This window comes from Armigeres subalbatus, chromosome 2, assembly GCF_024139115.2.
Source record: "Armigeres subalbatus isolate Guangzhou_Male chromosome 2, GZ_Asu_2, whole genome shotgun sequence".
Lineage (NCBI taxonomy): Eukaryota > Metazoa > Arthropoda > Insecta > Diptera > Culicidae > Armigeres > Armigeres subalbatus.
The window spans coordinates 197,914,554-197,931,576 of record NC_085140.1 but is presented as its reverse complement, the minus strand read 5'-3'; the positions used below and the strand labels follow the sequence as shown (position 1 = coordinate 197,931,576).

Sequence of the window (17,023 nt, the reverse complement as noted above, 5' to 3'; positions counted from 1 at the left end):
ATAATACGACTCGATACAATCGGCAACGACCTAGGCGACGAATAAAGGATCACGATTGGAAGCTTGGAACATGGAACTGCAAGTCGCTAGGCTTCGCAAGTTGCGACAGGATAATCTACGATGAATTACATCCCCGCAACTTCGATGTCGTAGCGCTGCAGGAAATCTGCTGGACAGGACAGAAAGTGTGGAAAAGCGGGCATCGAGCGGCTACCTTCTACCAAAGCTGTGGCACCACCAACGAGCAGGGAACCGGCTTCATAGTGCTGGGAAAGATGCGCCAACGCGTGATTGGGTGGCAGCCAATCAACGCAAGGATGTGCAAGTTGAGGATAAAAGGCCGTTTCTTCAACTATAGCATCATCAACGTGCACTGCCCACACGAAGGGAGATCCGACGACGAGAAAGAAGCGTTCTATGCGCAGCTGGAGCAGACATACGATGGATGCCCACTGCGGGACGTCAAAATCGTCATCGGTGACATGAACGCTCAGGTAGGAAGGGAGGAAATGTATAGACCGGTCATCGGACCGGATAGTCTGCATACCGTATCGAACGACAACGGCCAACGATGCATAAACTTTGCAGCCTCCGCGGAATGGTAGTCCGAAGCACTTTCTTCCCCGTAAGAATATCCACAAGGCCACATGGAAATCACCTAATCAAGTAACGGAAAACCAAATCGACCACGTTCTAATCGACGGTAAATTCTTCTCCGACATCACGAACGTACGCACTTACCGCAGTGCGAATATTGAATCCGACCACTACCTCGTCGCAGTATGTCTGCGCTCAAAACTCTCGACGGTGATCAACACGCGTCGGAGTCGTCCGCCGCGGCTTAACATTGGGCGGCTACAAGACGGTAGACTAGCCCAAGACTACGCGCAGCAGCTGGAAGTGGCACTCCCAACGGAAGAGCAGCTAGGCGCAGCATCTCTTGAAGATGGCTGAAGAGATATTCGATCCGCCATTGGAAGCACCGCAACCGCTGCACTAGGCACGGTGGCACCGGATCAGAGAAACGACTGGTATGACGGCGAATGTGAGCAGTTAGTTGAGGAGAAGAATGCAGCATGGGCGAGATTGCTGCAAAACCGCACGAGGGCGAACGAGGCACGATACAAACGGGCGCGGAACAGACAAAACTCGATTTTCCGGAGGAAAAAGCGCCAGCAGGAAGATCGAGACCGTGAAGAGACGGAGGAACTGTACCGCGCTAATAACGCACGAAAGTTCTATGAGAAGTTGAACCGTTCACGTAAGGGCCACGTGCCACAGCCCGATATGTGTAAGGACATAAACGGGAACCTTCTTACGAACGAGCGTGAGGTGATCCAAAGGTGGTGGCAGCACTACGAAGAGCACCTGAATGGCGATATGGCAGACTCTTTGAAAGTTTGGATGTTTATAAGCTTGTAGCGATCGAGCAAGTAAGTGCAGTGCGTGTTTTAGTCGTCGCAAAAAGAATAAAATATCTATCTTGTGTTCGGTGGCTCATTTTGCACATATTGCGCTTTGCTCCGGTCGAAACAAGTGCGATCTTCAATAGTTTTCAGTAGCCATCGAGCAAGTGAGTACAGAGTGCTGCGCTTCCGTTCGGTTGTCCAAAACGCGATTCTCCTCGCGCGACAACGTATTAGAGTTATTTCTCATCCCATAGATCGCATCGCTTACCGAAGTAAATCCAGATAAATTATCCTTTGTAACTAAAACGATATCCTATCCCAAGACAGTCGTGCAGATGCATATGTATACTCGGTCTCTAGTAGCAACGAGAGTCCGACTAACAATCCTTTCCTTCCTATATGACCGTAAGGACGTGGCCGGCGCCGTTATTGAATTTAAATATTTGAGTTCCCGTTTAGTAATGAGTTCGTTGGAAGTTATCAAGCCGGCTTCGTTGACGGCCGCTCGACAACGCACCAGATGTTTACTGTACGGCAAATCCTCCAAAAATGCCGTGAATACCAGGTTCCAACGCACCATCTGTTTGTTGATTTCAAGGCGGCATACGACAGTATAGACCGCGTAGAGCTATGGAAAATTATGGACGAGAACAGCTTCCCTGGGAAGCTTACCAGACTGATCAAAACAACGGTGGATGGTGTGCAAAACTGTGTGAAGATTTCGGGCGAACACTCCAGTTCGTTCGAATCGCGCCGGGGACTAAGACAGGGTGATGGACTTTCGTGCCTGTTGTTCAACATTGCGCTAAAAGGTGTCATGCGGAGAGCCGGGTGTAACAGCCGGGGTACGATTTTCAACAGATCCAGTCAATTTATTTGTTTCGCGGATGATATGGACACTGTCGGCCGAACATTTGCAAAGGTGGCAGAACTGTACACCCGCCTGAAACGTGAAGCAACAAAAGTTGGACTGGTGGTGAATGCCTCAAAGACAAAGTATATGCTTGTGGGCGGAACAGAGCGCGACAGGGCCCGCCTGGGAAGCAGTGTTACGATAGACGGGGATACCTTCGAGGTGGTCGAGGAATTCGTCTACCTCGGATTCTTGCTAACGGCTGATAACAATGTCAGTCGTGAAATACGAAGGCGCATCATCTGTGGAAGTCGGGCCTACTACGGGCTCCAGAAGAAACTGCGGTCAAAAAAGATTCGCCACCGCACCAAATGTGTCATGTACAAGACGCTTATAAGAACGGTTGTCGTCTACGGACATGAAACATGGACAATGCTCGAGGAGGACTTGCAAGCCCTCGGAGTATTCGAGAGACGGGTGCTTAGGACCATCTTTGGCGGTGTGCAAGAAGACAGTGTGTGGCGGCGAACAGCAACCCTGCAAAGATGGTGTTCGCTTCCGATCCGGCAGGTACGAGACGGCGTGGAGCGCAGCGAGCGAGATGGGCAGACCAGGTGCAGAACGACTTGGCGAGCGTGGGGCGTATTCGAGGATGTATTGTGGCATCAAATTGTTGATTCAGTGTTATCTTTTTAGATGTAGACTAAAAAAATGAAATGAATTTGAGTTCCCGAAACGTATAAGCCCCATTTATTGTGTTCTCTGTACAATTTCGCAAGTTCAGTCAATCACGGAGTAGCAACTACAAATTGTGCGGTCATAATGCTCATGCTAATACTCATGAATGTTCATAAGCTTGTAGCAATATATGATGATATATACCTCTATTAGGTTATTAGGTTAAATTTTTCACATTTAGGTGCAGTTGGCTTTTTTTTGCACCATTTGTAGAATGTGCTTATTTCGTCGTGGAATATGTTATGGTCATCTTTATTCCCTATTTCTAAAAAGAGCTTCATGTCATCTGCATAGGTTAGTACTTTGTCAAGAATGAAGGAAATGTCGTTTACATATTGTATGAATAATAGAGGTCCCAACTTGGCTTGGGTTTCGATCTATTGTTGTTAAATTTTATAATTATTTGGCGATAAGTTAAGTAAGATTCAAGCCATTGAAGGAGTCCAGGTTTATTTCAGTTATTTTTTCAATTTGAATAGAAGCATGGCTCTATTTATGCGATCAAATGCTTTTCTCCATATAAAGTGCTTCAACGTGGTTTCCTTTATACAATGCATTCAGCGTATGATCAACAAATTCAAGTAAATTAGTTGAACGCCCTATAAAGAAGCTATGTTTGCTTAATTTTTCGTTTACAATGGCCTCAATAAGCTTTGGAAATTACATGAGGTGAACCGGTCAAGGGCCGAAAACCTCATTAATAAAGACAATAAAAAAAATGCTTTGGAATACAATAGATAATGGCTATTCCACGATAATTACAGTATGTCTGATTTTTTGTCAGATTTTAAAATGGGTCTCAAAATGAATTTTTCCATATATTTGGAAATTATCTTGATTACAGTGACATATTAAATAGCCAAAATAATGGAGCAATTAGTTCCATTGCTGGGGTTTTCATAAATAGAGGAGAGATTCCATCAGGTCCTGGATTTGAAACTCATTCAGTCCAATATCAATATATCCAATATAACATATCTTGACAGGTATCTAAGGGTCTGCTGAGAAGAGTTTTGATTGATGCCGAGCACATTTTGGAGGCCGTTGCTGCATATGCCTTACGGATCAAACTTTAGAATATTTCGCGAATTCTAGAATATCACTAAGGGGCACACTGAGAAATTTCACATAAATTATTAATATCTGTTAACTACGCAGGATGTGCGCACCATATTTTGATCAGCGAAACGAAAATTTAACGAAAATCACTCTAATTATCCGGATTATGTTTACTAATATACCATATACACCAAATTTGATCATTTGAACACGTTTTTCGACGATGTATTTTGGTCATGAATTATGGTGAAAATGTTCACGGTTCAGAAAAGTGTCCCCAAGTACCAGACACTGTTGCATCATCTTTATGACCAAGTTCCTGTTACATGAGTAAAGTCATCGTGTAGTATTATTTTTCATTTGCTTTACGTTCTAGATATTGAAAAGAGCTTATTTGACTCTCCAATTAAATTTCATACAGCCTCCTTCAAATTCCCACCTTTTTAAATAACATCTTCAGCAACTTCCTGCCTGTTTCTGTGGCTTTCTGATACTTTAGCAAGAAGAAATAATTGAATTATAAATTTAATAAAATAGGTGTAAACAATGGCTATTTGATCACATGAAAAATCTCACTGTCTGGACCCGGGGGACAGTTACACAGTTACATGATATATCTATCAAATTATGATCGTTATTTAAAATATGGCTTGTATTAACCAGCTCCACATGATCAGAATGGATTCGATAGATTCTGTTTATTGTTGCCATACCTTTTAAAGTAAGGCGAAACATAAAATTTGTTGACATTTTTTGTCCAATTTCAAATTTTGTACAAAGTTTACAACATGAGGATCTGATATTCCCTGCAGGTGAAGGACTTTTAAATAGCATTCTTTTGTACGTTGAGCTGTATTGCTTGTGAGGAGGTGTTTTCGTATAACGTTCACCGAATATGTAAGTGACAACTTTTGTGTAAGTTGTACCTTAACCTTCTGTCTGTGCTCAAAAAAACTTACGTTGTCTGTGCTCTGGGGTCAAATTGACCCCAAATTGAAATTGCTATAACTTTTTTAATGTTAGGCCAATTTTTGATTTTTAGGGCTGTTTCGGAAGATAATTTAATCATCTTTCAGGTCGTTACCAAAGATTGACTATAGGTGGGCGGGTACATCGCGGGGAGGGGTTTTAGTGAACAAGGGTACAAAAACAGTGATTTTTCATGAATATTTTACTTATCCGAAAATCCTACCCATTTTGAACTGCAACTTTTTTAAAAAGGCTATGCAGGAAGGCATGTGCTTTGGCATGAAGCGTTGATAAGTTTAGAACTCGGTCGCCAGGTTGTGGTATATTTGAATTCATTATTTTAGACTACTCAAGATATTGCGATATATAGAATTCTCCTCAGTGTAAATATTCTTATCGCACAAATTAAAAAATGGGAAGAAGTGCTCATTATATTGAGCACCGCTTTGTAGTGCTAGACATCCTGAACAATGTTGCCGAATACAACTTGGGTGTAGGTATGATGGATCTCAAGCTAAAGCAATATTTCATATATGCAAGAATATTGCAAGTACACTAGCGCCGCCTATTTGTAAATTTCCTTATTATTTATTCCCTCACATGACAGTCTATTCCCACCAGACGAACTTTGTTACAGACGTCATCTTTACAAATTTCAAAATTGTGCGATAAGAATATTTACAATGAGGAAAATTCCATATATCGGAGTTACTTGAGTAGTCTAAAATAATGAATTCAAATATACCGCCACCTAGCGACCATGCGCTAAACTAATCAATGCCTCATGTCAAAGCAGACGCCTTCCTGCTTAACCTTCAAAAGGTGCAGTTCAAAATGGTAGGATTTTCAGATATAATAAAATAAGCATGAAAAATCACTGTTTTTGTACCCTTTTCACGAAAAACCCCTCCCGCGATGTACCAGCTCACCTATAGTCAATCTTTGGTAACGACCTGAAAGATTATTAAATTATCTTTCGAAACAGCCTCTAAAATCCAAAATTGGCCAAACATTAAAATAGTTATAGCATTTCAATTTGGGGTCAATTTGACCCAGAGCACAGACAACGTAAGTTTTTTGAAAAATTACACTGTAGCGCATATTTCAAAGATTTTCAAGCGAATTTGCACCTAGGAGACAGATCTCGGCGAGTTTTACTAAACTACCAAAAATTAGGAGAATCGGTTGAAAACTTAAAAATGGCAGCTACTCAAAGTGGCCTGGGGTCATATTGACCCCAGAGCACAGACAAAAGGTTAATAAAGTTTTTTTCTGATGCTTTGTAGCTGATCCACGACATACATTTGTCTTTTTCTGTTGGAAGAGTCGGTGGTTATCAAAGCACCTCCCGCAATCGCAAAAAGAAGAGACCGAAATTGGGAGGTGTCCGGCACTGGGCGATCTCCCTCTAACTTTTCCTCTACGAAAGAATTCAAGATCTGAAGTCATGAATGTTTTGGATGAATTGGAATGTCCTCAATAGCAAATATAATTTGATTGCATATTTGCCTACAATTTTTTGTGATATTTTTCCCTTCTGTCTGCCATGATTGGAGATTTCAAGAAGTATAACCATACTTCTAAGAAAAGGAATATATGGCTATCATTATTATAATTCTACTTGAAATATGTCATGCCTCTACTTCGTTTGGTGACGCCAAAAACTAACTACACTTGATTACTTCGGCTATAATTTCAAAAAAATAATAATAAGAAAAACACAGACATTTTTGAGCCTCATAAATGCGGGAAGGGGTACCTAGGTCATAAGGAAGCCCTACTAATTCCCTTTGATAAAAGTCCGAGGTCATGCAAATCGGTCAGCGTTTTACTGAGAACGAGCACTGTGAATGAGATGGGTGTTGTCCCAGCACTGATTGTGACTCATGTTATTGTTACGCTCCGTGTCATCCTGGAGCAGTTCAACGAATTTAAAAAGTTTATCTATTTGGTATTCATTGACAACGAAAGAGATTTTAATCGGCTGAACCACGAAACGTTGTGCGGTGCCCTAAAAGAGCTCCAAGTCAAATTGTCGACCTCATCGAAGCGCATTGCGTAGAACAACATTTATAGACAACGGCTTTGTTTGAACTTTAAACTTGTCTTCTACCTTCGCTGCTGTTCCTCTTTGGGATGATAGTGGGATAGTGGAAGCTACTTGTTCCATTGACGGGATGGATCCGCAACGTTTGGCATAATAAACGTTAGGCATAATGGACGTTTGGCATAATTCTGTCTTAATGTCATTTGCTGTTCTTGGGGGTCATATTATGCCTAACGCCCGTTATGCCTAATGTCCATTACGCCTAACGTACTTGTGGCTAACGTCCTTATGCCTAACGGGGTATACCCGACGGGATCATAGTGGGTTCGATTAACCATGTGCTGTAGGGCTGCTGTAGTTAACAGTATTAACATGGAGCATCTGTACGACATGATTTCGCAGATGATAATGCTCCACTAGCGCAGCGGTGTTCTAATGTGCAGAGTAAGCTGAAAAACTTGGTCGAACGCTCCTCTATCGAGGATCTCAACAATACGCTGGCTCTATAAAACGCTGCCTTAACTAATTGAATAGGATCCTAAATACCTCGAACGCCTGGTACAATCAGACGAATTTTGCCCAAACTCAATGCTATGCTTGATAATTTCGATTAAAATATGTTACAAACACTTACGCTAATGGTGAATGCGAAAAAAATATGTTGACCTTGCACTTTGATTTAACAGCTTAGTGATAACAGCACTAATACGATATTGATAGTAATATTTTTAAACTGCTTGTGCCACATGGACAGATACGAAAAATGTTTACGATTAAAATAAAAATGGTATCAACAAGTTGTACAAACTCACTACATAGCCAATATGTTCACCCAGAAGAAAAACCATGGCACAGTTTATGCGCAGCAGTAACCAAACAGCTACGAAACCCACACGGTACCATAAGTACTTGGCTACATGTTAAATATAAATTAAATGCAAAATACATACCTGCATTACCCAAAAGCTTGGCGACGGCACGATCTGATCACCTGTTGTATCCATAAACTTTAAACCGCCTGTTTGAAAAAATTGCCTTCTCCTTCTTGCAGCGTTTTTCTATCACCACGCAGCTTTTCAAAATGTATTTTTCCCAGCAATTAGAACGAGGAGATTATGCACCATACAACATTCTATACAATATTTTGGACCACACTTGTCACTGAGCATTCAAAATTCTTCAATCAACCTTCACACTTTACTTTCATGTCTTCCCGGTAAGTATCTCAGATGCCTTTCTTCAGTTTCTTCTCACACACTATGTTGAAGAAAACAACATTCACTCGACCGTCGGTCTCCGGTCAGAGCTTCGATTCTGCTTTCATTTATCATCGGCAGCGCATGAAATCACAAGAATTGATCCATGAATAGAAGCACTTCTTTTCCCCCTTTGCTTCCTATTAATGGTTCACTGTGTTGCTCTAAACAGGATTAACAATCAATCACCGGTCCGTTTTCTTGTTTTATGCTCAATTATCCACTGACCAGTCGGTATGAGGTTTCGCCGCTGAAATCAATAGCATCTAATCCATCTTCCCTGTAGCACACCACCACTCCAAATTGGCTTTAATGATCGTGAATAATTGCTGGAACAGAATCGATTCACACCACACGCGGGATGCGCATCGAAAATCTACACTCGTCAAGGGAGGTCGCCTGTGCCGTATAGCGCATGCAGCTTCGACAACCGTAGCCAACAAGGCGCTACAGCGGAGGTATATTGCACTTGAGCTTCACTCACGTTGATCTAGATCAAGTTTACTTCCTCGCATGGAACACCACGTCAAGCAGCAGCAGCAACAACACCAGCCGTAGCTTGCAGAGCACATGTAGTATCAGCCAGATCGACGACTTCGTTAATTGGACGCGTGGGTGGATGCGAATGTCAACTCCCTCACTAAGCCACTTCTCTCACACGAAGCGCAGAGCGCCGAATAGCCAACCGAGCAGGGCGCGAGACTTAAACGCAAGTAAAGAACGGGAAACTGCTGAACCGGCCAGACACAGCTGTTGGACCTAAACCAACGGACAAGGCTCACGCACGTATTAACTCACCGATAGTCAACACGATACTGAGTCCCGGTAAGCCGCCACGCGAGCTTCGTGGGTCCACACGCGAGCGCGACGAACGAGTTTCCATCGCATCAGAGCCAAGTGAACGGTGACGACGACGGCGGCTCGTTCAGCTCGGCGGCTAACTGCGGCCACACGGTTGGAACTCTGTCTTACCTGTTCCGCCAGGTGAGTCTCTTTTTTACTCTCACGTGTTTTCGATTCCGTTTCGTCTCGGATGGGGCTGTGCGAGAAAACGGGACCACCGTAGAGCGAAACGAAACTTCATTCATGCTTTGGCAGCAGTCAGTTCGGTGGTGATCTACCAACCTACCGACCGGACCGCGATGATGATGATTCGCTGCGTGAAGGTGGAAAGAATGTACGCCTCGCGCCCGCTCGCTAGGGGAGAAGGAGCCATGATTTGCTGGCTGTGTGGTCTCCATAAAAATTTTGCATATTTTTTGCTCTTGCTTCTATCTACGTTTCTTCTGTTTTATGCGTCCACTTGTTTTGACGAATCGAATATGTTCATTATGCTCGTTGAGCTGAGCATAAAAGTAAGTGCATTGGTATTGGCCAGGAAATGGTTAAAAAATCTCCATTGTGCTTTATTGTCCCTTCTCATTTGTTGTTTCGGATGTCATTTGGAAATGCCTTTAATCTTTAGATGACCTCTGGGTTATTATTTTATATTCAATCATTTTGCCTTTCTCGAATTGTTTATAGAACTCTCGGAGACCCATGATGTTATATACCAATCGACTCAGCTCGTCGAACTTATGAAGTTATGAAGAAAATGGTGTGTTGAACTATATTAGGTTGGTTGACAGGGATGCCAAAAATACAGATTAATCTGTATTTATACAGAATTATTACTGGTTTTCAAACACAGAATCTGTACATACAGATATACAGAATCACAATCTGTATATACAGATATTTTACGAACTCGTCTTATAACAAGTTAAGACATTCCACTAAAAGTACAAAATATTTGTTTTATCAAATATTTTAATTTTTTTAGCAGTATCGTGAACAGTCTGTAATATCTTTTTGGCGTTTCATAGACCTCCTGTTCAGAACTACGAATTTAATTTCCCCATGTCTGACAGTTTCATATGGAATTTCCTGTGGTAGAGCTGAAACGGGAAATGGCCTGAACGAAACATCACATTGTTAAAGATAATAATGAGTTTTTTTTCCTATAAAAGTGAAGAGATGTATCAGCCACATCGCGAATAAGATACAAAACGGTTTGTCGTGTGATTGTAAATTATGTTCTTGTGAGAGAAATTTTGCGAGGTAAACCACTACTAGTTATAAATTGAATCATCCATAAACAAATTGTGACGAAGGGAGTACAAGTGAAATTTTCAAATTCTGCATTACGTAGTTTGTAAACAGTAAATGCAAGTTTTAAAAACTTTTTGAGTGACTCGTGATTTTCAGTTACATTTTAGCAAATATTATATATTAACCATATATTATTATATTATATATTATATATTATATATTATATATTATCTTTGATTTTAGTGATGATTACTAGCAAACCAATGTCGTTGTTGTTTTTTTTTTTCAAAGTTAAGTTTAATTTTATTACTTGGTTACATTTCACAGACAAATGTTGAATTTAGGGTTGATTGAAATGCATTTTAAAGAGTTGTTTTATTGATCGATAGCTAAACGTGACAAACATATTACTTTACTTTAGTTGGACATTGAAAAAAATAAGGAGGCTGTAAGCAAAGAGGTGTTATGCTACGTTCAAATAAGGTAAGAGAATTGAACAAGTCGCTCGAATTGAATGAAAATTGAATGTTTAAGTGTCATAATTCAATTGACTTGAATAAAAAAAACCCAGATTAATCCACCTAGTGTTGATGGTGCCTTTCTCGCATTTAGCTAAGACACCAACCTTATATGGGGTTTATATGGTCCGATGTACCATTTTCTTCATAACTTTTAAACGCAACGAACGATTGTTATAAAATTTGATAGTGATCAGGCTTTGTCCCCTGTCGAATGAAACTTGTTGCAAGAAAATCGGTTAAGGATTTCTATACGAAAAGTTGTCTAATGTTTTTGATAGCTTTTGTGCACACATACACACACACACACATACACACATACACACATACATACACACGGACAGACAGACATGTGCTCAGCTCGTCAAGCTTGAGTCGATTGGCATAATACTATGGGTCTCAAAGGCTTCTATAAAAGTTCGTTTTCGGAGGAAATGATAGCCTTTCGGTACAACTAGATTGTACGAGAAAAAAAAGTTGAATATGTTCAACTTTTGTCAAGTCAATTGAATTCAACTGAATTGATAAGATAAATTTACTTGCCCTGTCAAAACTTAGCATAAGTGACATTTTGCTTAAGGTTGATTTGATTATAAAGAGAAATGCTTTTGTTTTAAGGCTTTGCGGTAATATGTTTGTATTATAGATATGCTATTTATTATATATGTAAAAAGTTACATACAGGAAAAATAACTTATGGAAATACTTTGCGCCCACTCAACTGCATTTTTGTCGCTTGAAACCCTCAATTTTAACAGTTTGATTTCAATACAGATATTGATACAGATTTTTGGAATGAGAAATACAGATGAAAAGATTTTTTCGGTAAAAACACAGATTTTCATTTGGCAACCCTGTTGGTTGATTGATTCGCTATACAGCGTTTGCAAGAGCCGTAATGTAGGCAATTATTTATGATGTTTACCACACTAAAGGCGAAACCAAATGATTGAATGGAGAAAGGCATCGTCACCGCTAGGTGGATTACACTGGGTTTTTTGTGTGTATGATATATGTTGCGTCGGGGCCCTCCTTAGCCGTGCGGTAAGACGCGCGGCTACAAAGCAAGAACATGCCGAGGGTGGCTGGGTTCGATTCCCGGTGCCAGTCTAGACAATTTTCGGATTGGAAATTGTCTCGACTTCCCTGGGCATAAAAGTATCATCGTGTTAGCCTCATGATATACGAATGCAAAAATGGTAACATGGCTTAGAAACCTCGCAGCTAATAACTGTGGAAGTGCTTAATGAACACTAAGCTGCGAGGCGGCTCTGTCCCAGTGTGGGGATGTAATGCCAATAAGAAGAAGAAGATGATATATGTTGCGAAATGGACAAATAAAAATTAAATCTGCGAAAAAAATCCACCTTTCTTGGCGGGACTCCAAAAATGATGGGACACAACCTCCTATAAATAGGCGTGATAACTCCTACATAACAAAACAGAGAAGTCACCTGAATCCTAGTACAACCGTCACAGCAGTTAGCTAATACAGGCATATCTCGATAGTAAACTTCTTATTTTAGAATTTCTCCTAGATTTGTTTCAGATACTCTTCCAGGACTTCCTCTGAGAATTTCTCCAGGAAATCCATCGGAAAATCCATCAATAACTTTTCCAAAAATTCCTCCTGAGACTTAAACCAGGAACTCCATTACGAATTACTTCAGGAATTATTTTAGGAAATTCTCCAGGAAAACCTTGAGATCCCTTGGATACTCCCTCGAAAATTCCTTCGGAAATTCTTCCTAAAAAGGAACCTCCTGGAGTAGTTCTTGGAGGAATTTTGAAATGTCTGTGGGAGTTCCGAAACGAGTTCCCGGGGATTTTATAGGATTTCTGGAGGAATTTCAGGAGGTGTTCTTGAAGTAATCACCGGGGAAATTCTTGACGGATTTTTCGGGAAAATTCATCGAAGAACTTCTGGAAGAAAAAGTGGGAGAAATTCTAGAAGAATCTCCGGGGTTATAGATTTCAAACATTGCTGCAAATTCCTGGACAACAAAACTCGGAAATCGTGAAGGGCTTTTTGGATGATTTTCTGAAGAAATTTTAGGAGAAGTACCCGACGTACCAAAGTACCAAATTTCAGTAGGATCTTCCGGGAAAAATTTTCTAAATAACTTTCAGAGGATTTTCAAGGGGATTTTTCGGAGGTAATTCCGAACGAGCTTTGAGGAGATTTTCGGAAGAATATCTGGAGAAATGGTCGGATGAATTTTCAGACGAATTTCTCAAGGAATTTTTGGGAGAATTCCCGAAGAAAAGAATCTCTGAACAGTTTTCCGGGAGAGTTCTTGGAGGAATTTTTGGAAGAATTCCCGGGGTATGAATAGGAAGTGGCTATCGAGGGCAAATTTCTGAAGGTAAGAGTTTCTGGAAAGACCTAAAAGTAATTAATGAAAAAGTCTTGATGGAATTTCCGGAGTAACTCCAGAGAGAATTTCAGGAAGAGTTTACATGGCAATTTCTAAATGATTTTCTAGGAGAAGTTCTGGAAAACGAGACGCGGAAATTTCTAAGAGAATTTGTAAGTGAATTGTTGAAGAAATCACCTAATAAATAAGGGAATTTCTTGGCAATATCCAAAATGATCAACAGAGAAATATTTGGAACTTCCGGAGGAATTACTGAAGGAACTTCCGAAGGAATTTTTGAAGGAACTTCCGCCGGGATTCCTGGCGGAAATTGCGGAGGAATTCCTCATAGTTCGTTTTTCTAGCGTTTCTAAACGAAGCTGATGATCGTTTTCCCCAATTCCATTCAAACACAATATGTCTATGATCTGACAATGATGTTTCCTTGGAGACATGCCAGTTTGCAATTCTTTCAAAAATCGCACCGTTGCACAGGGACATATCTAAGACCAGTGACCCGTTAGACATCTCACTTCTTACTCCTTATTTCTCACTTCTCACTGTAAAAAATAAGTAGTGCGAAGTGAGACGTCTCACTATTAGCATCTCACTTTTCACAGTGAGCAGTAAGAAATAAGAAGTGAGTAGTTAGACGTCTCACTTCTCACTGTAAAAAGTGAGTAGTGTGAAGTGAGAAATGAAACTTCTCACTACTCACTTCTCACTTTTTACAGTGATCAGTGAGAAATGAAAAGTGAGCAGCGAGACGTCTCATTTAGTTGCTACAATCCAGCTTAGCGCCCTTTTTGTAGATGGGGCACACGACATCTTTCATCCACTCCTGCGGCAGAACATCATCCTCCCAAACCTTGGTAATCACCCAGTGCAGCACTCTAGCCAGTGCCTCACCACCGTATTTAAACAGCTCTCCTGGTAGTTGGTCAACTCCAGGGGCTTTATTGTTTTTCAGTAGGTTGATCTCCTCCTGGATTTCCTGGAGTTTTGGAGCCGGAAGTTGCATGTCCTGCGCACGTGCTCCTAGGTTCATTACCATACCGCCACTGTTGTTTGCCACATCGCCATTCCGGTGTTCTTCGTAGTCCTACCATCACCATTGGATCACCTCACGCTCGTTTGTGTGAAGGTTCCCGTTTATGTCCTTATACATATCGGGCTGTGTTTATGGCCCTTATGTGAACGGTTTAACTTCATAGAACTTTCGTGCGCTATTATCGCGGTATAGTTGCTCCGTCTCTTCACGGTCTCGATCTTCCTGCTGGCGCTTTTTCTTCTGAAAAAACGAGTTTTGTCTGTTACGCACCCGTTTGTATCGTGCCTCGATCGCCCTCGTGCGGTGTTGCAGCAATCTCGCCCATGCCGCATTCTTCTCCTCTACTAACTGCTCACATTAGCCGTCATACCAGTCGTTTCTCTGATCCAGGGGCATCGTGCTTAGTGCAACGGTTGCGGTGCTTCCAATGGCGGATCGAATATCTCTCCTGCCATCTTCAAGAGACGCGCCTAGCTGCTCTTCCGTTGGGAGTGACACTTCCAGCTGCTGCGCGTAGTCTTGGGCTAGTATACCGTCTTGTAGCAGCCCAATGTTTAGCCGAGGCAGATGACTCCAACGCGTGTTGTACACCGTCGAGAGTTTTGAGTGCAGACATACTGCAACGAGGTAGTGGTCTGATTCAATATTCGCACTGCGGTAAGTGCGGACGTTCATGATGTCGGAGAAGAATTTGCCGTCGATTAGAACGTGCTCGATTTGGTTTTCCGTTACTTGATTGGGTGATTTCCATGTGGCCTTGTGGATATTCTTGCGTGGGAAGAAACTGCTTCGGACTACCATTCCGCGTGAGGCTGCAAAGTTTATGCATCGTTGGCCGTTGTCGTTTGATGTGGTATGCAGACTATCCGGTCCGATGACCAGTCTATACATTTCCTCCCTTTCTACTTGATCTCACTGATATCGCCGATGACGATTTTGACGTCCCGCAGTGGGCATCCATCGTATGTATGCTCCAGCTCTGCGGAGAACGCTACTTTCTAGTAGCCGGTTCTCCCTTCGTGCGGGCCGTGCACGTTGCCGATGCCATAGTTGAAGAAAAGGGCTTTAATCCTCAGCTGGCACATCCTTGCGTTGATTTGCTGCCACCCAATCACTGTCAAACCCCACCACATCCTAGGCAGGCACCACAACTCGCAGATGGCCTGTGGAGGGATCGGCAAGCCCTTGGGCATAGTCCCTGCTGCCTGTCTCACATCTCACTCCTTATTTCTCACTTCTCACTGTAAAAATTGAGCAGTGCTATTCACAGTGAGAAGTGAGAAATAATACTTTTCTTTTCTCACTTCTCAATGTGTGGAGTGAGTAGTTGTAGTATTGTCAGATTTATCTATGAAGAAAGATGTTTTTAGTTGAATTGTTATCAAGTCCCGTTCATGACTAATTTTGACATCTCGAATAAAATCCCGAGCAGACGAAAATAGCTCAATAATAACAAATTGAGATTTGATAGCAAAATGAGACATGGACTTGTTTGATATAAGAGATAAAAGATCACACGATAATATCAATATTTTTCACTGAAAGATCATTAGGTCATGGTCTTGCTTTGTAGCCGCGCGTCTCACCGCACTTACAGCTAAGGAGGGCCCCTATGGCGATGGCGAGTTCTTTCGACCGATTATCGTTTCTACTTATAGGTACACAAAAATGGGGTATCCCACTTCTGAAAGTGTAGTAATAAGTGTTGAGGATTCAAGAGAGTTTCGGATTTCGACGTTAATATTCCGGGGGCTAGATGGTATAGACTATAATAAAAAATGTAATCTTCTGTGTTTGTATGTGTGTAGAGGTGTGTTGGTGGTTTACAATTTACTGGATTCTTCCTATTTAGTATAAAGTCCATTACACAAGTTTATCGGTTGAAAGGTTGTTACAGAATAATTGATTGACAGCTTTATATAACTATGGGTCAACTGAGCTACATTGCAAGGCCTACTTAATTGATATCGGTAATGAATGGCTTACTTATACATCAATGTTCTACTGCGCCATTGTCGTGACCAGGACGAGTTTTCCAGGCTTGATCGTTTGTCGAACTGCATGTCACTTCACTTAAACACGATCATGCCAAAATATTTTCAGAATGGATTGAATCCAATTGTCTCGCATTCTTAAAAGAGTTCACTAAACGTTCGTAAATATACTGAACAAAAAAATATTCTAATTCAGTAATTTCCAAACCCACGTTCTAGTAATCACTTTTTGTTTTATATCTGATAGCCTGTAATCTAGATCCTATACACTACAGATGGATTGTGTGCAAAATTGTGCGATGATTTCGGGTGAACACTACAGTTCGCCCGAATCTTTCCGGGGACTATTGATGGAAACAGAAAATATTAAAACATTCATCGATTACTAATTACGTTAGGGGTTTATGTAGGGTTTTGAATTACTTCACCGATAGTAAGATTATTTCCATACAAGGTATTTTTATTTTGCTTATATTGGGAATTCTTACCCACTAAGCCCTTACCGTGCCCTTACGTAACTACACTGAGGAAAATGGACGTATAATTTTCAATCAAACGATTTTCAATCAAATTTGCCACAAGGAATCGGTATGAATTTCAATATGTTGCCTTATGAATGATGATTTTCAGCTTAAAAAAAAAGTAAAGTGCGACAGACTGGGTTCCGAAACCATACGCATA

General features: G+C 41.3%; 1 protein-coding gene across 1 annotated transcript in view; it reads right to left on the bottom strand.

Moving 5' to 3' along the window:
- Nucleotides 1-9,122, bottom strand: part of LOC134215720 (dendritic arbor reduction protein 1-like) — a 428,212-nt gene extending 419,090 nt beyond the window's left edge. Inside the window, exon 1 of the mRNA XM_062694849.1 lies at nucleotides 8,026-9,122. Coding sequence (XP_062550833.1) covers nucleotides 8,026-8,079 — 54 coding nt within the window. The 5' untranslated portion in view covers nucleotides 8,080-9,122. The remainder of the gene's footprint in view (nucleotides 1-8,025) is intronic.
- Between the last annotated feature and the right edge of the window lie 7,901 nt (nucleotides 9,123-17,023).